Source organism: Ixodes scapularis, unplaced genomic scaffold, assembly GCF_016920785.2.
Source record: "Ixodes scapularis isolate PalLabHiFi unplaced genomic scaffold, ASM1692078v2 PGA_scaffold10__122_contigs__length_95168666, whole genome shotgun sequence".
Taxonomy (NCBI): domain Eukaryota; kingdom Metazoa; phylum Arthropoda; class Arachnida; order Ixodida; family Ixodidae; genus Ixodes; species Ixodes scapularis.
Genome location: NW_024609836.1, coordinates 16,424,487 through 16,450,724, shown reverse-complemented (window position 1 = coordinate 16,450,724; position 26,238 = coordinate 16,424,487). Strand labels below are relative to the sequence as shown.

General features: G+C 47.1%; 1 protein-coding gene across 1 annotated transcript in view; it reads right to left on the bottom strand.

Moving 5' to 3' along the window:
- LOC8031031 (putative phosphoenolpyruvate synthase) overlaps positions 1 to 26,238 on the bottom strand; it is a 382,894-nt gene that overhangs the window by 192,981 nt on the left and 163,675 nt on the right. Inside the window, exons 11-12 of the mRNA XM_040212580.3 lie at positions 18,562 to 18,608; positions 6,603 to 6,733 (exon numbers count right to left, since the gene is read on the bottom strand). Of these exons, the coding sequence (XP_040068514.2) occupies positions 6,603 to 6,733; positions 18,562 to 18,608 (178 nt within the window). The remainder of the gene's footprint in view (positions 1 to 6,602; positions 6,734 to 18,561; positions 18,609 to 26,238) is intronic.

The window sequence follows — 26,238 nt, the reverse complement described above, 5'->3', positions numbered from 1 at the left end:
TTGGCCAAATGATTGCCGTGGACGTATCACAAACGAGAATGAGACCGTGATCCGAAAGTATATACACTAGATTGAAGCCCGTCATAATTTTGTTGGGCCTCTTTCAGTTCGAAAATGGTAAACAACGTTTTCTCCAGATCAAGAGCGTTAATGTCTAGAAGAGATAAGTTATCCGCACCATTATTGTGTTCTTTCTTCCCGTGGCGTAAATCGGTTGTGAATTCCGCGATGAAGGAGAGGTGGACAAATTTGCGGGTCGAGGGATTTTAGCTTATAAGCTAAAATCACTCGACCCGCAAATTTGTCCACCTCCCCTTCATCGCGGAAAAGCACTACAGCACTTTGGCAGACAGTTGCTGGCTGGCTACTAGCCTTTAATGCATTTCAGACATTTCGTAGAAGGACGGACGTTTCTTTATAGCGACTGACCACAAGCCAATTCTTCATGCTATTCAGTCATTATAATGACTGAATAGCATGAAGAATTGACTAACACATTTTAAACAATATAAGATCAAAAACGACCTTTTCAAAAATGACTTCAGTGCCCCCTTAAGGTTCAGAGGAAATAAGTTATCAGCAGCATTGCCGCCTTCCTCTTTCACTTGGCTTAAATCGGTTGTGAATTCCGAGATGGAGGAGAGGTGGCGAAGCTTTCTGGTAGCGTGATTTTGTTTGAGAGGCTGAATAGCATAAAGAAGTGGCTTGTGGTCAGTCGTAATAAAAAACGTCCGTTCCTCTAGAAAATCTGAAATGCTTTAAAGGCAAGTAGCCAGCCTGCAACTCTCTGCCGAAAGTGCTGTTGCGCATTTCCGTGTCTTCCAACTTATAAGCGAAGAAAGATATGGTAGACCAGCTGCTGCTCATCTTCTGCCTGCAAGACGCCACTAACTGCGGAGATGGAGGCATTGACCATCAGGCATGTCTGTTCGTCAGGTGAAGGGGTGGACAAGCATTGTAGCGACAGCGAGTTTCGTCATGAGCATTTTGAAGACGAGTGCTACGTCAGAAGGCCAATCCCAAGGTTACTTCTTTGTGGTAGAGGTGCAGGGGAGGGCTTCTAAGAGGTTCATTAGCACCGCACACTGTCGCGAAAAATGCCTGTAGAAGTTGACCAAGCAAAGAAATAGCCGTAGTGACCGTTTCGTCGGTGGTGTGTAGTTCATAATAATTTTGACTTTGGGAATGACTTCATTCCTTGGTAGGTGATTGGATGACAAAGAGATTCTAGTTGGGAGCCCAATTAGCATCATGTATTCGCAAAGCCTGCTGAAGGGCTGCACCAACTGGTCCTGGGGCTTATCAGAGTCTTCACTGTCGACTAGAAGGTAGTCAAGGTTGTCGGCGGTGTGTTCGAAAGCGCCGGAGAAGAAAAGGGACGTCCGGCTCAGAGCTTAAACAAAAGGCATATATTCTCTTATATCGCGCGGCTCCCGAGGCCACGCGGTAGCGTGAGCTGGCGCGCTCACCGGCACTGCGCCCGGCGCAGTGGAGCCTTGGTTGTTTAGTCTGGAACAACATTCACTCTGGTGTTTTCTACAACCTGCATGGTTGTGGCACCTGTCGGCTCTGCTACAAGGTAAACAAAGCAGGCTTAGGTTGACAGCATCTCTAGGACGTTAAAAAATTTGGATAATATTTCCAAGTCCAAAAGGCATCCGAACCTATTTCAAGAGCCCAAAATGTGTAGTTATTGCAAGTTAAAGGATGTCGCCAGGCTCCACGGGAATAAAATGTAAAATGATATGCCTTGGTAAGGTTGATTTTAGAATATATAGTTCTTCCCGATAGAAATGACATCCGCTCGTGGACACAGGGAATGTTGTAGCGGTAAAGTACCATCACCCCGTTGAGGGTGCGATAGTCATGACACGAGCACAAGTCGCCGGTATTTTTGGGCACCATGAGAAGTGTGGATGACCAAGACTTAGACAAGGGGCGCAGAGTGCCAAGGTGAAGCATGTGTTAAAATACCTTCTGGGTCAAAACGACGTGGCCGGCAATGAACTCGCGGTCTCGTCGGGAAAATATGATGGGTTGCATTACGCTTCCCGACTTCATCGGTGTTTCTAAGCTTGATTAAGTCGAGACACGTGTCGAGCAGGCGGGTGATCTTAATAGGCATTGGTCTCGTGAAAGAAGGACTACGCTCTAGGGATTGGAATGATATCCGCGACACGTACAGTATGTGTGGATGCGTCTATGAGGCGCTTGTTGGGCATGTGCACAGGTAGGTTGGAATGCGCAGGACATCGGCACCGGTTATCGTGCACCTAACATCGGCCACCCAAACAGCCACTACAAATGCGTCGAAGAACGATGTTCAAGGTCAGCGACACTTGCCCGCAGCTGGCAATGGGAGAAGCGTTGACTGTTTGCAGCGAACATATCTCGAGATTTGTGCGATCGAGTGCGGCAGAAGGAATGTAGCTTACTTCTGTTTCCGGTTCGACCAGGAAGCGTGTACCGATGATCTGGTCACGACGTGAAAAAGGCGGCCGGTGGGGTGGTATGGGTCACTCGCCGATACATAGTTAATAACTGTATTTCAAGGTTTGTTCCTTTTAAACTAGAAAAGATAACCAAATCCATTCATGGATCATCAGAGAAGCTTTGCAGTTATCACGTCGTGTAAGAAGAAGTAGGAAAATAAAGCAGAGTTATAATCCAGGACATTAATCGTTTCCACTTCTTAAAAGACTCATGGGCCTAAAAAATGGCCGAAGCGAGAGAAAACTACTTTAATACGGTTTTATCTCAGTTTATGAACTGCAACCATGCCATGTTCTGGAGATCAATTTCTCCTAAAAGTGGCCTATTTCGTAGTTTTATTATTCCTGACCAATGCCTTACCAATCCAGAGGATGTCTCTAATGAGCTTAATGAATATTTTCGGTCTGTCTCTATTCAAGATAATGGTCACGGTGCTGGTTTCATTTGAGAGTGTCTGTACATATCGAATTTTGCAATCAGTGTTTCTTGTATTATTAACTCACTCTTAAATATTGATTGCAAGAATAGTTGAGGCCCTTATAGTATTCCTAATTAATTTCTTCATCGCTATTATTCTTGGCCATCTTAGTACATAACTGCAGTCTTTGTAAAGTATCTTTCAACCGCTAGTGTTCCCAGGCTTTGGAAATCAGCTAGAATAGTTCCTTTGTTCAAAATCGGTATTAAGCAGGACATTAAAAATTGTAGGCTGATTTCACTTACATCACCGTTCTGTAAACGCCTAGAACATATGGTATACAAGAATATATCTGAGCGCGTTGAAAGTAATCATATCCTTTTTCCTTAACTGCGTGGTTTTCGTCATAATTTTTCAACTACCACGCAACTCCTGAAATTCCCCTAGGATTTTAATCGTATTTAAATAAAAAAGGCCAAATTTGCGCCATTATTATTGGCTTCGCGCAGGCCTTCGATAAAGTTTTCCAATCAAAGCTGCTTTTAAAAATAGACGTAACACTCAGGACTCAGTATATTGTTTGATTTGATTACCTACTAATTAAAGGACTAAACACAGTTTGTTGCTGGCGGGAATGTTACCTCTTCGGATGCTATGGTTATTTCAGGAGTTCTACAGAAATCTGTTTTTGGGCCTCTTTTATTTTCTTGTCTATATCAATGATGTTGTAGAGAACATAGCTGTTAAAAATCGCCTTTATGCCGATGATTGTGTCCTGTGTAACAATATTGGCATCGTAAATGATCAGGAGCCGCTTAGCGAGTCTTTCGTGCGCTTTTTTAACTGGAGCAAAAAGTGGCAAATGGATATTAATTTTGCAAAGACTGTTTATGGGTTTACAAATAAAAAAACCTTTAATCTTTCGCTACGGGTGTAACGAGGTAATTTTAAATGAGATTCATGATTTTAAATATTGGCGCGCGCGCAGCTGATCAGATGGGAAGCGCTCTCGTGGCCTAACGGCTATCGCGCTTGCGATAACCGCGAGGCCACGAGGCAACGCCGTTAAACCGTTGCTGTGCCGGTTACTCTTTTTTATACGTGAGTAGCGCCTGCATGCTAAGGAAAGCAGTGTTTTTTTTCTCTTGAATTTGATTGTGTGTGCAAAAGCGCCGCGCGCTAGAAGGGTAAGAGTTGGTTTCCGTTTATTAATATTTTTTTACGTTTGGTGCATGCGTTGCAGTTGAAGGTGATTCAAGTGAAACGTTTGTTAATTAAACGCAACGCCTCCGTCTCGTTCCTCGCCCCTCATGTGAGTCAGTCCACCAGGGCGTGGACCTATCGTCCGGTCAGCGGTCCTAACAAAATTATGGATTGTGTGTGCATGGGGATTATTTGGATCTTTTATTTTTTCAAACCTGTAACAAACTGGCCTGGGTTCGATTCCTGGCCGCGGCTACACATTTTTGTTGGCTCGGTAATGCGATGTTCTTGTAAATTCGAGAACCGTCTTGCTGATTCGAGGTTAGACTGTTCTAGGCACCGAACCTTCTACGTTGAATGCTCGAGACGCCTACAAGTGTACACAAGAGGCTCCGCGTGGTAAGCCGCGTAGTCAGTTTCGCTCCAGGGCTCGAACCTGCTGCTTCGCCGACATCGACGCCCGCGACCTTAACTTACTTCTATTTCGTTTCGGCAACAAGTTAGCCCGCTAAACGTTCCGTTTCTTCAGTTTTTCTTCGCTTCATCATTTGCCATTCGTGACAATATCTAGGAAATATATTTACTCCTAACCTTAAGTGGGACAAGCACGTTGATTTTACCTCTTTCCGTGCCCTTAAAAGATTGGGATGTGTTAAACGAACGCTGAAAGTTTTGACGAAACACGTTAAGTTACTAGCGGATAAAACCCTTATTAGGCCTATTTTAGAGTACGCATCCGTAGTCTGGGACCCTTATTTAAAAGGAGATATTAATCTGCTTATTTCGATATAAGCTAAAGCCGTCCAAGTTATTCTTAGAAGGTATGATGGCAATTTTTCACAGTCAACCTCCATGTCAATCTTAGAGCTTGATTCTCTTTCCTTCAGGCGTACTATTGAGTGACTAAAACGTTTACGTAGAAGTGTTAACGAGGACTAACTACATTCCTTTCTCACTTAGCGCACGCACAAGACATTCAAATTCTTTAAACACTGGTCCATTTCAGCCTCACATGAAATGTTTTCAAAATTATTTTTTTTTCCCACGCACAATAACACTTTCGAATAAACTAGACGGGTCAATTCGTATGCTCCCGTATGGTGTTTTTGTTTTATGAATATCCACAATTACTTTTGATTAATATTCGACTCTCCTTTTATATCTGTTAATTTTAGGGTAATTTTGTCTGTACATTGTTCTGCATATATCATCCTTTTGTACTTTATTGCGTTCTTTTTTCCCACTCCTGCAATGACCTCCACTGAGGTCGCAGTATCTGGAAATAAAATAACTAAAATCTAGCGTAATTTAGAGATTGAATTGGTGTTTTATATGATGTGCGGTGATATAAAATAAAATGTTTCTTTAAATTTAGCGGGGAAATTGAATTTGTGCGTAACAATCGTCCCCTCAAGTCACGTAAAGGGAATTTTCCCGTTAACTTTAATGGTGAACTGGACTGGTGTTTTGGCCTTGAGGCACAAGATCACATGACGTTCATTTTCCCACTACCTTATGCGGGGAAACGAAATTGTTGTTGAGGTCACTTGTCGTTCTTTTTCTCGCTAAATTTAGTATGCAATGTACGTACAGACTGACGGACAGACGTACGGGCAAAATTTTGGTGTTGGTGGTTCCGGTAAAGTCGTTTCGTGCTTTAAATAGGCAGGAAAAGAAGACAGAGCTAAGAACCCTTTGAGATTTATTTTGAACCTTTCCTGGGTGCTTTCGGTGTTAGGTCTCAGCAATGTAGAAAATTAGCCAATCTACTTTTGTTTTTATGATCTATGTTCATTGATATATGGCCTTAGAGTTAATTGTAAGTATTGTTTGCTTTGCCGAGTAAATCCTAAACCATGAAGTACACGGTTACGGCCGCGCGTTTAATTAAATATTGAGAATTTTCCCGCGAGTAAATTTTTGAAGTCCTGCCTCGAATGAGAGAGGATGAGACTCTAGTTATTTGCTTCATAGTCATAGTGGATGAGTTATTAAATTATTCACATTTCTAGGTTTTGGGTTTGTGGAAAAGAACGGTATTAGGCACCGCATCTATATTATTTTATACCGCATGAGCATTATTAATATTAGGACATGTTTAAAATTTTAGTGCATGCAGATTTAATAACACAATTACGCATATTTTAATAGCTGACCAAGCCTTTGGCACGAAGGGCGCGACAATATTACAATTAAATAAAACAACGCCGAAGGAAAGGAAATAATTTTGTGCCATCTTTATGAGTTCCAAGAAAGCCAATTTAATAATGTTAGACACCAATCAGAAGCATACGGCACTCAATTATTTTTAGTATGAACGGTAAATAACGTCTCTGTAATATATGGAGATAAAGTTAATGCATTTTTCGTGACAACGGGACTCTAATTGATCCGCGTTTTCAGTTTAGGATAGCTTTAGAACACTAATTAGGTGAGTTGAAATGCTGGGCAGTATGCATGCTTCCATTAATTTATCCACCGTGTTTACCTTCTCTCGAGACAGCGGTACCATCTCGCTCAGGACGGCCAACGACGAAGCCTTCCCGCCACAGTGGCGTGTGTCCCACGCGGACGCGTCCCTGAGACACACAACACGCAGGTCCTGGAACTCGTTGTTACCTGGAAAAGAAGTAGAGTATTTTACGCTGCTGAGACAGCGCCTTCGATTGGTGTGTTTAGCGGCCTATAGCGCCCATGCATTGGAAATGGTCCCGAAGGGGCAAAAAGTGACGTCACAAGAGCCGCTGTCTCACGACCCTGGAGGTCGCAATCCTGGAGGCTGGTCGTAGAAGTTTAAGGGCAAAAGCAAAGGGACGCAAGTGCCCCTGTCGTTAGAATCTACCAACTCCTGACTGCTGAAGTTTTCGTGAAATATCAAGTTGGAGAACGACCTACACCACTACAGGCGTCTACAGCATCATTCTCATCAACCTCAGCTGTAGTACCACCACCAGGATGCTGGTGGAATTCGGGATGTTTCTCGAGAAGAACTGAAATGGTTGCTCCCTTCTCTAAAACGACCAGCTGCTGTTTTAATCGTCGAGGTGGTTCGCGAGGAGGTACACCGGGCGCTCTTGCCAGAGGTCCCCGTCGCAGTGACTCCCGAACAGCCGGCCTTGACCTGCGCCAACCGCCAAGAGAGCACCTCCCGCCACACGGCAATACCAGCCAGCTCCATGACGAGAGGCACCGGCGCCGCAGTAGGCTTCGCACCTAAAGCTGCGTGGCACGATGAAGACCTACCTTGGAGGACGGTAGGGCGGTACCCCTTTTGCCACCCTTGCAGAGAAGCAGACCACCTCTCCCAGCGCTTTCCCTACAGTCAGCTTGGACTTCCCGGTTTCATGCCGAACGACCCACGTCAGAGGTACGGCGAGCGTCCACATAAAATTGAAGAGTATCTGCGAAGCTCACCATCTCCGGTGCCGTCTTCACTTCGAGGATTCCGCTCTTCATCACCACAACGTCCTGTTTCACCCTTTTGCCGCTCTCACCGGGAGAGCCTGTCCCCCCTGTCTCGTCAAGAAAACTGAGTGCGGCAACGCCTGGAGGTGCCCTTGCCGAAGGCGGACGAAGCATAGAGCCTCCAAGAATGCCGGATAGCTCCCACTCTAACGACGATTCGCCGAGGCAGAACGCTTCTGCGACGGTCCCGAACAACGTAAACACAGTTATTGACGGCCACAACGCGACGGCACTCATCTAAAACGAACCCGACTACTCAGTCTTGAGTGGGGGGCTCCCTCGCCGCATGCGAAAGTGACAACATCGTGGGATAGACCTCTGATACGAACCGCTGGAGGACACCTCGTCATGCGCGTCGGATGATGCACCTCTGGCGTCGAGATTTATGGCGAAACCTGTCCGGTGAAGTTTGTTGTCCTTCAGAACTGTGCGAGAGACGTTGTGCTAGAAATGGACTTCTTTTGCGAGTGCTGAGCTGTCATTGATGTGGGGGCGAAAAGGTTGACGATATAAAAACCTGTTCCACCACAAGAGGAAAAATACGACGTCGTACGTAGTCCATGTTCTTTCCTACTGTGTAAACCTGCCGCCGCGGTCAAGTGTTTTTGTACCTGTAGGGACAACTGAAGATTCCTTCATTGAAGTTCTGCTGGATGAAGCGTCCAGCTGCTTCTAAAAAAAGTATTCTTACGCCTCTGACACTCATGCCATGAGTGTCAGAGGCGTAAGAAATCATCGACGAAGCAGTCGGGACTTCTGCATACGATTGCTACCCCGTTCATGCCGTTCTAGCAGATCGGACTGGATCTACTTCCCCTTTTTTGCCGTGAAAATGAGGAAACCGCTGGATACGCGTCGCCACAGGTTATCTCACGTGGTACGCCAAACGGAAAACCCGTCCTCCAGGGACTGCTGTGGATGTCGCCAAGTATTTTTTTATCGAGTTCATCGTCCTACGGCACAGTGCTCCCGATCTTCTGATTACAGATAGCGTGTTATCGTTTATGGCAAAGCTGACGCAAGGGATTTTTTTCTCAGCCACGCCAACCACCGGCGAACCACAGCCTACCACCCTCAGCACCTAAACAAGACCATCGCTGACATGGTGCCGATGTACGTCAACGTGGAACATAAGAGGTGGGTTGAGGTCCAGCCGTATGTCACGCTCACCTATAACACAGCGGTTCAAGAAACCACTTGTTGTACACCCCTCCAGCTAGTGCATGGTCGGAAAGTTACGACGATGCCTGATGTCGTAATACCTTACGAGCCTACTGGCGACGAAAGAGACGACGTCCAGGTGGTTGCGCTACGAGCAGAAGTCCGCAAGCTCGCCCGAGTCTGGATCCAAGATCAGCAACGTCTCGACGCTGGCCGCTACCGCCTTCGACGTCTGGTCGTTGACTTCAAGACCGGAGACCAGATGTGGGTGTGGACACTGATACGACGCCATGACCTCAGCGAAAAGCTATTAAAGCGCTACTTTCGATCATACAAGGTCGTTTGATGCCTGGGAGATCTCAACTACGAAGTGGTGCCTGACGGAACGCAAGCTTCATCGCGTCGCCGACCGTGACACGATGTGGTTCATGTCGTTCGACTCAAGCCGTTCACGCTCGATGAGAGTGTGGACGCTATGTGTTCCACATGACTCTTTAGTTTACCATTCTTTTTATTTTCTCTTTCTCGTGAGTTGCATCGGGGCGATGTACTTTTTAAAGGGGGGAATAAGGCCGCGCGCGCGCAGCTGGCCAAGTAGGCAGCGCTCCCGTGGCCGAACGGTTATCGTGCTTGGCTCCCAAGCAAATAGCCGTGGTTCGATGCCTGGCCGCAAATACGCCTTTTTGTTGTTTTTGTAAATGTCACGTTCTGCTAAATTCGAGAACCCGGTTGCTTATTCAAGGTTAGAATGTTAATCGGAACTAAACAGCGCAAAGAAATAAGCAGACAATGAAAAAGGGAAGATCAGAACGAAACAAGCGCTGGACTCAGAACTAAGCATTTAATGAAAAACACACCGAAGCAAACCGCACTACTGCTCCAGCGCGTGTGAAGATAAGCAATTTCATTTTTTGTGTAGAAAAACCAATGTTTGGCTACACATGCATCTTGCCGCTTTTTTGTTATTGCATACGCTTCCAATTATTCTCTCATGGTTTTGTTTGTGCCCCTCCCGATGATGGTGATGTTGAACTTGGGCTGGCATTTACGAGCAGCACAATGCAGAGGCTAGTGACCCCTGCGGTCGACCGGACGGACCAGTCATGTTCACGTGCTCTGTCATTAATACATCGGCTAGTTTGGGTGACGTACACTCTTCAGCAGTTTAGTGGGATTTTATATACTACACGAATCGCAGAATCAACATACTTGTTCCTGTTCTTTACGGCACAGTGGCTCTTGCACACAGCCTTTTCAGCAGTTCTAGGGCAGAGTGGCGCAAACTTTGGAGGGGCCGAAAAAACAGTGGGAACGTCAAACTCGGGGCCACCTTTTTAAAATTGTGCGAGATTTTGTGCATGTAAGGGAGCACCTGGGGTCTCGTTGTGGGTCCCTTTTTTGACTCAACCATCCTTTTTCAACAACGTCGGCGCCACAGCCAAAAACCCTGATGTTGGAAAGCCAGCATCTGTCAGCCGCTGTACCTAAATCCTAAAACTTACTGACATTCAATGGTAGTAGGACTTTTCCAAGGCGGTCTGGTAGCAAGAAGACGAAATGCTCCTTTTTACGACTTTAGAGGGGGCAGCAGTACAAGAAAGTAGTCCCTTTTTATTGCGTGGTTGGTAAAGCCAACACACGTGACTTCTTCAAAATTCTAGTCTAAGCTCTAAAAATTGGAGGCGTGCTCTATCCGGTAGTTCATGGGTAAACCTTACCGCACAGAATGCTGAGTGAACACATCCAACACCGATTTTACAGCCCTGTCCTCAGAGGCACCTGTAGTGATTTTAAATTCTTATTCTTCCTTGTCTAAGTAGATGGCGCGACTGCGCGCCCTGGAAGTAAAATAGAAAAATAGAGCACGGGGGATCATCCGAGAGAGATTCTGCTTGAGAGATCGTGAGTCTTGTGTCTGATTCTATCGTCCGGGATGGGTTCGCTGGACTCGACCGGCTACCGCCGACAGAACTTCCAAGGAGGTGACATGGCTTGGAGCAACCTGCCGTAGGCTGCGTTAAGATGAACACTCGGCCCAGCGACGTATGCCCCATAGACATCAGCTACGTGAAGGGATAGTGTGATCAAATGCAAACTCTCAAATATTTTATGCACTGTAAAACATAATTTTTATTCTTTCTACGAGCTTCCATTTTGTCTTTGTACATTGATGAGTGTGTATAGCATGACGCTGATTTGGCTTCTTCTTTTGGTTTTGTTTCCATTTGCATGTTTGCAGTGGATAAGGCACCTCTTCAATGTATGATTGTCAAAGCAGCAAATTGTTTCTTGGCGTCAAGTTTCATTGTGCATTTACCCTCCCCACTATAATGTCCTCAAGGACGCTGCGGGGTTATTTAAATAATTAATTAAAAAAAAAAAAAATAACATCGTGAGTATCCCAAGGAAGCATGCTTGGACCACTGCTATTTAACTTAAACATTAATGATATTGCTAATATTGTAACAAATGAAGGCGGCGAGAGGATGAACATTTAAAATAAATTATTAATCGGCGAACGTGTTCCAAACAAAATGATAAAAACGAGCGTCGAGGCAGCAGAAAAGCGTGCGGTGATTTTGCGGCGTAACAGAAAGCGAGAGCAAGACTGACTGGACAAGGTCCCGTGAAGTTTCATATCTTGCGTGCGTCACCATCTTGAATATTCGACGAAAAAGGTTCGAGCGTCACGCAGTCGGGGTGCGCATGAACAGGCAGTTGCGAGAACAAGAAAGCAGGACGAAATTATGAAAATTAAGTCCCGAGTAACAATAACGCAAATCTTTTAGAAGTCGGCGACCGAGCGTTGCTTGCTCGGCCCTGCGCGCCGCATCATCCCTTTCTTTGAAGCACATTGTCCCGATGCAACGGAGAAAAAAAGATGGGTAATAAAAAAAAAAAAAATACGGCGAGTCGAAATAAAATTTAGGCGTCACAGTCCTGACGCACGAAGAACGGCTTGAGTCGAACTACGTGGACCACATCGGGTCGCAGCCGTCGGGCTTCATCGGAGAGCACATCGCAGTCCAAATACTCAAGGCGCCAAATTGCCTTCTAGGTTCCAAAGTAGCGTTTTAACGGTTTTTCGCTCAGGCCGCGGCGGTGATCGGGCGTCGACACCTATACCCTGTCTCCCGGCTGAAACTCTACGTCGCGCCGACGAAGGTTGTACCAGCTAGCGTCGACAAGTTGCTGTTCCTTTATTCGGAGGCGTGCTAGTTGGCGTACCTCGTCTGCCCGTTGGGTGACCGGCTAGGCGTCGTCGGTGCCGTCGGGACGCCGGGCAGCATGGTGTCGAGCATGGTTGTCACCTCTTTGCCGTGCACCAGCTGAAAAGTTGGAATTCCAGATTTTCTTTAACCGCCGTGTTGTACTCAAACATGACGCAGGGTAACACCTCATCCCACGTTATGTGTTGCACGTCTATGTACGTCGATATCATGTCGGCAATGGTCTTGTTTCGTCGCTCCGTCAGCACGTTGGTCTGCGGGTGGTATGCCATGGTTCGGCGGCGGTTGGTGTGGCTCAGGCGGAGTTTTTCTTGTATCAGTTACGCCATGAGCGAAAAGCAGGCCCCGTCCCGTTAATCAGGACTTGGGGAGCGCAGTGTCGAAGGACGATGGACTCGACGAAGAACTTGGCTACTTCAACAGTGGTTTTCGACGGGAGTGCTTTTGTATCGGCGTACCGGGTAGGATAGTCAGTTGCCATGATTATCCAATGGTTTCTCCTTGTCTACGGCAGAAAAGGTTAAAATAGATTCATTTCAATCTGCTGGAACAGTGCCGTCGGGGGAGAGATCGTCTGCAAGGGGTCTGCCGGCTTCGTCGGAGGTTTCTTCCGTCGCTAGCGCTCATGGCACGATCATGTGTAGAGGTGGACAGTGTTCGGGAGCTTGCTCCACTGGTACTTCTCTCGGAACCTTGCGAGATTCCTGCTGTAGCCAAGTTGACCACATGTCGAGTCGTCGTGCAGGCTTGGAAGATCTCTTCTCGAAGGCTTGTACGGATTACCAGGAGCAACGTCGAGTTGCTGTCCTCAAAGTTCCGTTTGTAGGAAATATCTTGCCGGACAGTAAATTTTCTTGGAGCACGTGAAAAGGCTCAGGGAATCGTTCCCCCTCTTCCATCCGAATGGTCAATCATTGCACGCAGTTGAGGATCGTTCCGTTGGAGAGCTGCCATGCCTTAAACGCTCACTGCGCCAAGAAAGCGATTGTCGTCGTCGTCGTCGTTTTTGGCGCAGCCGGTGGCTGACTCGACGAAAAATCTAGACAGGCAGTAAACGTCGCTATGTTTTCGGCCAGGCTTGTAAACCACAGTCACGTCGTACTCTTGCAGTCGTAAGTTTCACCGAGCGAGGCGTCCCGAAAGGTTCTTTAGGCCAACCAACGAGCATGGCGAGTGGAAATCGGTGACAGCTCGAAAAAAAATTGCGGTTGCTTAGCTCGGATATGCCAGGATATACGTAGCGTGAGCGTGAGTGCACAAAATGAGACGCGCTATCAAACGGCTCCGGTGCAGCGTCAGACTTGGCTACTGCGCAACGGAGGCGCAGAGCTGGGCACGCGGCGGCGCCATTGTGTCTGCCGCGGCTATGACGTCACTCCTCTGAAATGCGCAGACCGGCGAGGTGGGCGATGCGGGCGTGGCGGCGGCGGAGCGCGCGGCGGCGGCTTCGCGTGGCTCTCATAATGAGCCGTGCTCATTATGCGGAGCGCGCGGCGCCGTGCGCCGTGCTCATTGTGCGGAGCTTCGCCGCCGCCACTGCGCGCTCCGCATAATGAGCACGGCTCGCGTAATGAGCACGGCTCATTATGAGGGCCACGCGAAACTGCTCAACCTCGACCAGTGTAGCTAACGCTACAAAAAGCCCCCGTATAAGAACAAGCAAAATTTCCTGATGGCCCAGACGACGGCCAGACATTCCTTCTCGGTCTTCGAGTAATTTCGTTCCGCGTCTCTTAACTTCAGTCGTTTTCGACAACGCCTCCTCCAGGCATTGCCGTACCTAGTTTTCCGGCGACGGAGAGGACACAGGCTCTCTCGGCGGGACCTACCAAGTGGCGATTGCGGGCGTCGTGGTGACGGCTAACGGTATCTCACTGCAGGGGGGGAAGCGGGCGTTGGTGACGGTGGACGATGGAGGTATTCGTTGTCCCGCCATCAATCTCCGGTCCGTGGGCGGGGAGTGTTCGGTTGGAACCCACGAAGCGAAAGCTACCGGTTGGGGGCATCGCCGGTACGCAGGGGCGGCTTCCCGCAGGGGTAAAACAGCGGGCGTTGGTCGGCCGTCCACCAGACGTCCGTCTTTCTTGGCGAAGGTTGTTTTGGGCGGACGTACTGCGGCGCTGGAGCTTCACGTTGGGGTGGTGCCGTATACGGGCGAACAAGGGGCGGCGTTCGTCGGGCGATTTCAGTGTAGCTGAGAGTGGGCTCTTCCGGTGCCGCCACAGAGAAGGGAGCTTCTGGCTGGAAGGATCGCTGAATCTCTTCTCGGATGATCTAGGCGATGGAAATGTAGGCGGAACGAAGAGAGGCGGGTATAATTTTCCCGAGCTCTTCTCTGACGATATCGTCGACAATTTCGCGAAGCTTGTCAGCGCCGATGCCGCCCTCTTCGAATCGGGGGATGCAAGAGTCGGAGCAACTGGCGCGCCGGCGAATCGGTTCCAGTGGCTGGCTCGGACTCACAGCGCACGCTCGGTGTTTGTTGCTTTCGCAACAAATTCTTTGACAGTAGCAGGCGGGTTGCGAGCAAGGCCGCCGAAGATGTCGTTCTTCACTCCTCTCACCAGAACCCGCAGCTTCTTGTCCTTCGTGGCATGAGGGTCAGCGCAGCTACTCAACCGAAGAACGTCTTCAACGAAGCTGGTGAGCGGTTCGTTGGGGCCTTGTGTCCTTATTTGCAGAACGTCTTCCGCTCGCTGTCGACATTCTCGTTCGTGAAAGTCCTCTTGAGTTTGGCCTTGCAGGTATCCCATGATGTAAGAGAAGCCTCATGGTTCGGTTCTCTAAGAACTGCCTTGCCGTTCCCTTTAAAGAAAAGTACATTTTGCAAGCACTGTCCAGCTGTCCATCCGTTGTGGCGCGTCACGCGTTCGTAGTGCTGAAGCCAATCGTCTATATCTTCGTAGATATAGCCTGGAAAGTCGTCGGAGTTCGAAGGACGAGGATAGGTAAACTACGGGGGAGGAAGCGGCGGTAGTCGGCGACGATTCGTTGCTCATCGCAGGCTTCGTGCACTGGTGGCGGATCTTCTCCATTAGTCGACTACATTCCGGTGGCAAACCCTGAACCCGGCGGATTCCTCGGTCGTTTCAACGGACGGTCTTCTTCAGCCGGCTTGAACGTTCGAGCGTCGCGCGTTTGGGGTGAGAATGAACAGGCACTTTCGAGAACAAGAGAGGGGGACGAAATAATAAAAGTTACGCCCCGAGTAAGAATGAACGCAAATCTTCTAGAAGTCCGTGACCGAGCGCTGTTTGCTCGGCTCGGCGCGCGGCAATATCACACCGAAGGGAACATTTATAATTTATGCAGTTGGCACCAGCATCTTTCTATCGGGTCAGAATTGCAATGATAGTATAGACACAGGAAATTAGGTGATATGAATTCTATGATATCGGTCTACAGCAAGTAGTAGCTTGATAAATGAAAACGAAACTAAAGCTATGATATTTGGTCCCTAAATTAAACTCTTACCTTTTCGAGTGATATAATTTTATACTCGCCCCTTTTGAAATCGTAAAACGTTTAAATTTTTAGGTCTGTTATTTTCAAATCACATGTCTTGGGCAGTGTACACGCATAGTATTATTTCATAACACGCCCGAATCAGCGGCGAAATTCACCGACATCGCCTAGTACTTCTATCAAGTGTGAAGTTGCTTTTCTGTGAAACTTTTTGTTTCTCAGCTGAAATATTGCCGATATCGTCTGGGGCACTAGAACTATATCAAATCTACACAAAATGTTTCTTTTTTTTTTTTTAAAGATCATTAAGGCTTGTATGCAACATGCCCTATTATTTTCACACAAAATGAACCTTTGGAACATTATGTGGGTGTCTTAAAGGTACAGCCAGCACGGAATGAAACCCGAACGCCAGAACGCGTGGCCAACGACACAGGCTGCTCCACCTGGAGGGCCCTTGAGAACTAATGAAAATGCGCCGGGGTGCGAGGGTGCGGGTCCAACTAAGATGTGCTGGACCCTCGGGCGGCGCGTCTGGGGCTTCCGCTTTTCACCGGTGGCGCGCTGTAAGCGCCGTCCCTCGGGGTGCTTTCGTGTCGCCGCAGTGTCGCCCGGTCGACACCGGGCGGCCGCTTGACCCGTCTCTTTCCGACAGGCCCTGCTCAGACAGGGTGATGCATCGATTCCGCTCCGGACTGGATGCGCCTGGCATATCGGTGCTTACCAAAGACTGCGTCAGCGAGAAATTCCGCCTTTTTTATAAGAATCGACTGATAACCTCGCACGGAAACATGCGCATTGCTTATAAAAACCGAGGCGTACGTGTCGGTCTGTAGCAGCACTTTTGATTTAGATCACAGCTCTTTGGCGCCTCTTTCCGGCTTGAGCGGCGTCGGCGTAACCGCGAGCCCGCCCCTCCCCTCCCCCCCCCCCCCCCCCCCCGAGGACCTCTGGAAGACCTCGGGTTCCTTCGGGACGACCTCGGGAGGACCTCGGGGTCCTTCGGGAGGAGCTCGGGTATCTTCGGTGACCTCGCAGAGTAGGGGGGGTCTAGGTCACGTGACCCCCCCCCCCCCCCGAAGTCGCTTGACCCCCCTCTCCGAGGTGGTCACGTGACCCCCCCCCCCCCCCCCCGAGGTCGCTTGACCCCCCTCTCCGAGGTGGTCACGTGACCCCTCTCTCTGAGGTCATGTGACCCCATTCCCCGGGGTCACGTGACCCCCCCCCCGCCCCCTCAGTACCCTTCCCTCCTCCTCCTCAAGAGCTGCGCTCTAATTCGGCGTTACAGTGAGTTGTAAACGGCTTTCACTTTTTTCATAAAGAGCAGGCACGTAGCCAGTATTTTGTTTCGGGGGAGGCCCGCCCATGACCAAATGCTGTATGAGGGGGAGAGGGGAGAGGAGGTCCCAGCAAAATTAAAGATTTCGGGGGGGGAGGGGGGCGGGGCCCATGGGCCTCCCCCTGGCTACGTGCCTTGATAAAGACTATGGTTGGGCCAATAAATGAATTCTTTTCGCGTCTATGAGGTTTCACTACTTCTCAGAGGCCGCGTGTGCCACGTTGTTCACCGGCGCCTCCGCATGGTTCCGGTGACTCGTCATCAAGCACTACGGTTCTTTTGCGCACGAAATATTTCAACTTTAATTTGGACCTTGCGATACACAAAGCGATAATCACAGCGCTGAAGAGATATCGCTGTACATCCAATATGCTAAGCGATAAATAGTGGGTGCGCTGGACAGATTGGACCAGAATCTGCACAGAGTGACGTATTGTTCAACGCTCAACTCACTACAATTAAGAAAATGTTTGCTGAGTGCGCGAGTTAGTGGACCTGCATTATGGCATTCGCAGCGAGGCATACGAGCCTGAAGAACAAGAGAGGTTAATGGACGAGCTCTGGGAGTGGACGTATGAATGTGCTCAAATATTATACACTAAATATTTGTCGTGGCAACCTTCAGTTGGGTGTCAGCACTCGTCATGTGTCCAAACTTCTTCTTATATCTCGTTATGTCGCGCTGTTTTGCTATAAGTACTGCTAATTATAAAATTAAGATACGTATAACAAACAATAAAAACTGCCCACGCCAGGAGGAGAAGACACCATGGGCGTGCTGCACTGGCGCGGGTGCAAGCAGCTTCGCGCCGCGCGCAAGCCGCAGGTGTCGACCGTGCGATAGTGCGGCAACACAAAAGAACCCCGAGTGACGGCGCTTACAGCGCGTCACCGGCGAAACGCGGAAGTGCCAGACGCGCCGCGCGAAGGTCGAGCACATCTTAGTAGGACCCGCACCCTCGCACCCGGGCGCATATTCATTAGTTCTCAGGAGCCCTCCAGGTGGAGCAGCCAGTTTCGATGGGCACGCGTTACGGCGTTCTAGTTTCATTCCGTGCTGATTTTACATTCTGTGCGAAAATGGGGCAATGAAAATGCATGAGCATTACGAATACAGGTTTAAGGAAAAATATAAATAATATAGACTTGCAACGAATAGTTTTTAACTAACGTTAGCATCTCTTAAAACAAAAGCATTAACATATTCCACTTGTCAGTCTGACTTCTGGATAGGAAATGCATCGCGTAAATATTATGGGGCTCAAATGACTGAGGAAACCTTGTCTGCAATATTAAGCCGATTGATGCAAAGAAACTTTGGTATATCATCGGCCAGATCACGGAATCTTAACTAGTTTCAGTCAAAATAAATAATGTTTACTGCTTTATTCTTCTGGCGAACCCCGAAGCGGAGTAATTTTCGTTATATAAATTATTCAGTGTGTAATAATTTTGAGCGTTGGGTTTCTGTTTAAATTTTATATCCACTGAGAACCTTCTTATTGTTGATATTTTTGGTGTTCTTTATTTTGGTTTGTATGAAGGAGCTGCCTTGCTTTACATATTTTGGCACCACTGTGAGCATGTTTATGGGGCTTGGGACTAGTCAAGCTGTCTGTAGAGCTTTTCTCCCAACCTCCAGCATATGCTTAGTGTAAATAAACTAATATTATATCATTAATTTTTCCATTGCACGACTATGAACTTATGAACGTGCTAGGCATATGGTCAGAAAACTACATAAGAGACAATGACCTCCAAAATGTGTGCTACTAAAACAAACTTACTTTGAGGCTTGCTGACGATAGCCGGGGGCTTCCAGGTTGATGGTTTTCTGGAAGTGTGCGGGAGAACCATGGAATGTTTAGAAAGCATATCAACCAAATTAAAACTGACTCTTTGAGGCTTCATTAGCGAACGTTTCATTTCAAATACGTTTTAGAAGATAGAAATTGTATATTCTTATGCCCCTAATTTAACCTCACAGTGAATTATTTAAGTGTGAACGGCCCCATTAAAATAATTAAATTGAAAACCCTCTAAATTTGAGAAAACTGCAAGTTATAACCACTTTTCGTGGATGGCAACTTACCTCCCTATGTGGTCTTAAATATTCTCAGTGAAGGTGCTCTATCTCTTTCTGAACAATTAAATGCAACATGTTTTTGAGGGATGTTGAACCATATAAGTAGAACTCGTAACGCAAATGAAAAAAGAAAAAAAAGAAATCGAACTTTTGTTTTTATTGTCAGAAGTCTGTGCCTTTCGGAAGGGATCATGTGTTCGCCACATTATATCTCGGCAACAGTCGTGAACAAACAGTTAACACTTCTATTGATTTATAGATTTGTGTACGTAAAATCAGCTATGAAAATTTTACGTTTGCGACATACATATATCATACAAAATAGGCCTTCAAAATTCGTAAAAAAACGCTCAAGGTTAAATGTTTAAGGGTCTATGTAAAAAACACGCAACGCAATATGAAATTAATATTATATAGGACAACGTTCAGCTACCGATAATTTATTATAAAAATTTCAATTCTCATAATAATATTACTTAAGTTAATTACTTTAAAATATGTCACACATGCAGTGGACATAAATGGGATAGTCCACCTTTTCATGATCTTCATTAGGTGGCGATTTTGGCCAGTTGGTTCATAATCACGTAGGTAAGCGCAAAAAAAACAATGAAGGGACAAGAAAGTAGACACACGAAATCGCACTTGCAACTAACTTTTATTTGAAAACAAAAAACAAAAAAAACTGTTCATATATATATATATATATATATATATATATATATATATATATATATATATATATATATATATATATATATATATATATATATATATATATAGCCGTGGAAAAACGAACAGTCAGCATTAATTCCGGGTAACCCCCTGAACAAAAAAGGATATTCATTTTCCGATAGAGTGCCGTGTCACTCACACAATTATCCCTTTTTGCTTTGATTTTGAAAGATTCATGTTGCTCTCTAGAAACCTATCTGGGTACCTAGCCGAAGACCTGCTGTCGCTAAATGGCGGGGCGCATGGGCAACGACTGCAGTGAGGGGCAAGGTGTCTCTACGGGGTAGCTTGCGTGGCTGCGGCACGCTCGCGCTTACGGTTATTCAAGCAGTTCCCTGTCCGGCCTATACACCTTTTCTACCTGGGCGCCGCCATCTTCTATTCAGGAACTTCCGATATGCGTGAAAACATCGCTTTCCTCTCGTTTCACGAGTAGAACATGTTAACATTTTAATTGCAACCTCCATTCCTTCTTGTTATGTCCTTTCCATACTTTTCTTTCTTTTTCCGGGTTGAAATCACTTGCTTTTTATCGGAACGCATACCGCATATGGGGACAACGTAACTGGGTACAAGGCTAAACGAAAAAGGTGTATATAAGAAGAGCCGCATTAAAAGCGTATAACATACACTACTCCTGTGTTACACTCGGTGCGTGGTTTGTGCACGGTTCTGTAGAGTCACTGGCATCGTTGATCCTACGGCACAACCGCGACAGCTTATTAGGTACACTAAAAACAACGGGTACATCGTACCGAGCAGCCACTTCCTTAAGGTTATTGGTGACGGTGTGCACATACGAAATTAAGACCGTTCTCGCGCTATTGCTGCAGCGGGGTTCCCTCTGTTTCCCTTTAATTTTCTTTACTAGGCTTTCTGCCACCCCAACGTAAGTTCCCTGAGAAAAGACCGCTCCCGCCAGCTGCGCTACCTGCCTCTTGAAACTTTCTTTGGCACTGTGACTGCAAGACTCTTTAACAGCCGCCTCTAAGCTCATATCGGCAATGCTTTTTTTTTTACTAATGTTGGATAGGCGGAGTTAACCGGAATTATAACTTTCTTTGAACGCGGCTCATACATCCATGACGCAGTATTCCTTCTGTAGGTTCCCTATAGACCGGCACACGGGCTTGACGTCACGCAGCTGCGGCGGCGCTGCCATCGCGCCGGAGCCGGGCGGTGTGGGCAAAAGCGCGCACGTTTCGCATGGGCGTCATAGCATTTCAGCATGCCGCGAAGCTGTGTTGCCGTTAATTGCCCCGAAATGTACAAGAAAAGCAGCGGAGTGAGTTTCCACAAGTTCCCGGCAGACTGTGAAAGGCATACAAGGTGGATAATATCCGTGGATCGAAAAAAATGGTTGCCTCGCGCGAACGACCGTTTGTGCGGCAAACACTTTCTTGAAGGCAAGTGCGGCTTCCATTTCAATCTCCGTCCCGAGGCTTGCTTATGTGCATGGAAACCTTTGTCTGATCGAGACCACCCGGATTTCGTTCTCACGGTGTTCGCGCACAAAGCATCGGCCAAGCGCTCGTCGGAGGCTCGCTACGCCCGTGCTACCCAGCAGAAGGGGATCGGCGACAGAAGGGCAGTGTTGTAGGCGTTACCGAAAAATAAACGCAATACGTTACTCGTTACCTGCAAATAAAAGGTACGCGTTACTGAGCTACGTTGCCTAAATTAAAAAGGCACGCGTTACCGCTACCGATATAAAGTAACGCACGTTACTTCTGCGTTACTTTTTTAAATGATAATTTAACACATTTTACGGTTTTGACGATACAGGTCATATATCAAGAAACATTATGTTCATGCAGAAACTGAACATAATTACTTTATCTCTTTTTACGGTTTCACCTAAATACTTACGATAAAAAACGCAAAGAAAAACATGGCTTGACGCCTAAAACACGGAAAAAATTGAAGCGCAATTTCTTTAAGACTTGGGAAGTAGTAACGAGTAGCGAAACTTTACCCGTTACTCTGTCGAAAACGTAACGAGGAGGTTACTATACGTTACGGAAAAAGTAACGCGTTACCAACAACGCCGTTACTTGTAATCTGTTAGCGCCAAGACTGCAGAATGGACAAACCGTTACTGCTTGTCATGCCTTGGGGTCATGGGGGTAGGAAAAATATCATACCTTGACATGCAGACGCTGTGTGTATTTAATCAATTAATGAATACACACACTTCCGCAGACCCAGAGTCTGCTGATCCCGCCGGCACTGCGGAAACCGACTCGAAGTAATCGTAGACCTCGAGAGACTTGTACGCCTGCACCGTGTCGGCCGTGAACTGGCTTGGCGAAAAAACTGAATATACGACGACGTGACCCGTCGACTTCCGTGGCAGCAACTTTACGTCGGAAGTCCAGCAGGCCTTGTTTACGGCATACGGATCCTCGCAGGCAACACCATCCACGCACAGTTTGTTTCAATGCCGCTGCCGTTCAGGCTCGGGCCACGAGCTCAAATAGTCGGGCATAGCATACGACATACCTTGTGAGAAAATACGACGCACAAATAAAGATACAAGCGTCCCTACAACGTCAACAACGAGCGCACTCCAGAGAACGCAATGGCGAAAACACGGGAGAGCCGGGCTGCTTTTGCCCACATAGCTACCGCGCATGCGCGGCCTTCCGGCAGTGTTGGTAAACAGAGCCGCTCCACGTGTCGGTCTATACGCTAATTTTAAGCCACTGCAACATAAACCAAACGCCTCCAACACCTCCTTCACTTCACTGGTTTGTTTGTCAGCCTGCTTAGTCAGAATAAGGAAATCATTCGCATATATCGCATATATGAAGACTTTCAGCCTGTTCGAGTCCCGCAGTTTCTCTGAGATGGCATTTCCGCAGACACTTATAAACATGTCGCACAAAACAGGCGCCCCATAAGAACCGATGAGGATGCCTTTTTTTCTAAAAAGAGACCCCATTCGAAGGAAACAAATATGTGCTTGAAGTAAAATGTCAAAGGCTGCAGAACACAGGAGCCCTGAAACGTAAGAATACCGTTAAGTTTAATGCACCCTCTGAACGACAACAGGTTTCGTGAGGGACCAAATAGAAAAGGTTTTCAACGTTGACAGAGTATGCTCTTCGAGTACTTTGCGCACCCTCTCCAAGCAAATCGATGAAGTATTCGGAGTTTTGCTTGGTGAACGATTCGCGCAACTCAAGAGTGGTGAAATGCTTACACAGGAAGCTATCCACGTGAAACTGCCAACTCTTCATCGCAGTAACAATAGCCCTGAAGAAGGCATAAATTCTATGGGGTTTTGCCTTGAAGAAAATGTTGAGTTGCGGTTTCTCGCTGCTTTTGACACTTTTTAGCAGCTCGGGTAGTTTCATGGCAGGGCACATCTCCATAGCTCGGGCTTTCACATCGATAATGATTGAGTAATTGCTTGAAGTTCTTAAGGATGGCTTCTCTCGCCTAGGTACAGTAGAGGACATCCGATACAACCACGCAGCCTCCCTATTTGTCCAAAGTGAGCAACTTTAAATTCTCCAAGAAGTGGTCGACGATGCTGCTAGTCTTGAAGTATATTTGTCGTTCGGCTACAAAAGCGCTGGAGGACGTCAACGCCTTCAGCCACAAATCTTGCCCTATCATCAGTAGCCTCGTTGTCCATCCATTTCATGAGCGTCAGTTTCGTGAACATGCGCAAGCGCGGTTTTTGGTTGAATTTCGGCCAATATTCTCAGCAAGACGTGATCGATGGAGGAAGAATCACATCTCCTAGAATGTTGAGTTCGGTTTTTGTCTCTCAGAGAGTGCAGTAAAGATAACGGTGTTCTTTCACTCCAAAGTTCTTGTGGCATTGCCATCAAACATTTTCTGCAGTTTTCGACATTTTACTTAAAGCACACATTTGTTTCTACTGAAGGGCATTCTTTTTTTGCAAAAGAGGGGAATCTGCATCGGCTCTTGTGTGGTGCCTGTTTGGCGCAACACCTTTATAGGCGTCTGCGGAAGAGCAATTTCAGAGAAACTGCGGGACAGGCTGAAGGTCTTCAGATGTAAGGATGATTTTGTCATTCTGACTAAACAAGCTGAGACACTAACCAGTGACCTGAAGGAGGTGTGTTGGAGGTGCTCGGGTCATATTGTTGTGGCTTACAATTCACGCATTTAGGCCCAATTAACGGAAGGATGATTGCAGTTACCGGACCTCAAGTTATGTCTATAAAAGGACCATATTTGCTGGATGTATGAGCTACGGCCAAGAAAAGGTATACTTCCGTTTAACTCCGCCCATTTCAAGATAGCAAAAATAGCGTTTCCCATATGTGTCTAGAGGCGGCTGTCAAGAAATCTTGCAGGTACAGTATCCAAGAAAGTTTCGATAAGCAGGTAGCTCTGCTCGAGAGAGCAGACTTCCCTCAGGGCGCTTCGGCTGAGGTGTAGTAAAGACCGGTAAAGGGATACAGTGCAACCCCATGACAAGGGTACGGCGAGGCCGGTTTTATTTCCCGATGTGCACACCATGACGCATAACCTTAAGGGAGTGGCCGCAGGGTACGATGTACCCGTGGGTGCCACCGCACTCAATAAGCTGTCGTGGTTGTGCTGTAGGATCAACGATCCCAGTGATTCTACAGGTCCTTGCAGAACCTGGAACCACACCAAATACACAGAGTGCACCACGGGAGTAGTGTTTGCTATAACATTTTGATGCGGCTCTTTTTATATTGACAAGAAAGGCAGGTGCTTCAATGATCGTGCGCGTGGGAATGTCATGGCCACACAAGCTACCCTGTCGGGATACCTTCCCACTCACTGCAGTTGTTGCCCATGCACCCTGTTATTTAGCGAACGCAGGTGTTTGGATAGGTAGCTACATGTAACTTTCAAGATGAAAGCAAAGGGTGATTTCATTTCATTTCATTTTATTACCTTAAAGACCCCGTTAGGGGTATTACATAAGGGGTGGGTTACACATAAAAGCATTTTTAACAGACATTCATGTCGGAAGGTGGTTGACGACAGTCTCCATGAATACGGACGGACATGTGATGGCGGCGACGTGGTGGGGAAGGCCGTTCCAGTCTGCAGCTGCTTGAGAAAAAAAGGAGGCTAAAAAAGTAGTAGTGCGGGCACGTGGGAGTGTTACTTGAAGTGGATGACCAATGCGCAGAGATATGCGTGATGGGGGCACAATGTAAGGTGCATGGTTGAGCGAGCTGTAGTAAAACTTGTGAAAGAGGGAGAGGCTGGAAGTGCGACGGCGAAGAGAGAGAGGTGTTAGGCCGCATTCTGCTTTTAAGGATGAAACGCTGATATCGTATGAGTAGGCAGAATGAATGAACCTAGTGGATCGATTTTGAACAGATTCAAGTTCGTTAGTAATATATGCTTGGTGAGGGTTCCAGATGGCAGATGCGTATTCGAGTTTTGATCTAACAAGTGATTTGTACGCAAGTAAACGTACGTGCTTCGGGGCATGGCGTAGATTACGTTTTAGAAATCCAAGGACTCTGTTTGCGGCTGATATGACGTTGGTGGTATGCGCGCGCCAAGATAAATCGTTCGACAGTGTTACACCTAGGTATTTAAATGATTCTACAGATTCGACGGTGACGCTAGCAATTGTATACGTAAAAAGAAAGGGGTTACGGCGACGATGGAATGATACAAGTTTACATTTGCTGGGATTAAGGGTCATTTGCCAATAGTCGCACCATTCTTGCACATGGTTAAGGTCATTCTGCAGGCATGACTGGTCGGAGCTGTTAGTGATTGTACGATAAATAACGCAGTCATCCGCAAACATACGAATGCGGCATGACAGATGCGATGGTAAGTCATTTATGTATATTAAGAACAGGAGCGGGCCGAGGACAGATCCTTGTGGGACGCCTGATGTTACTGGGAGAGGGTTAGATGAGTGGTTGTTAACAAAGACAAACTGAGACCGATTAGACAGAAATTCCTGGACCCATTGAACAATAGCAGTGTTTAGATTTAATTGGGAAAGTTTTAGTAGGAGGCGCTGGTGCGGTACTTTGTCGAATGCTTTGGCAAAATCTAAAAAAACAGCGTCGGTTTGAAGGTTATGGTCAAGATTAAAATGCAAGTCATGAACGAAGAGTGCAAGCTGAGTTTCGCAAGAGAAGCCCTTACGAAAACCGTGCTGGGAGGGGTGGAAAAAGTCTATAGAGTCTAGGAAATTAATTATATGAGTGTAGATGACGTGTTCCATGGCTTTGCAGGGGACGCTTGTTAAAGAGATGGGACGGTAATTTAGTGGGGAGTCCTTGTTACCCGATTTGTAGACCGGAACGACCCTTCCCACCTTCCAGTCGTCCGGTAAGATGCCTGTAGAAAGTGATTGTGAAAACAACATGGTCATGTACACAGCAGATACACGTTTGGTATTTTTTAAAAGTTTTGAGTTAATTCCGTCAACGCCGGCTGACGATGAGAGTTTGATATTTTCAATTAATGATGAGATGCCATCTACAGAGAATGTGAGAGCTGGCATAGTAGATACTGCGTTAGAAGGTATTAAAGAGGGAGGGACATCGGTTTCTTCGGTGAACACGGAAAAGAAGGCGGAGTTAAAAGCGTTGGCGCACTCGGTGTCAGTGACTATTTCGCCCGCTCCGTTCGTCAGGCTAATGATGCGCGT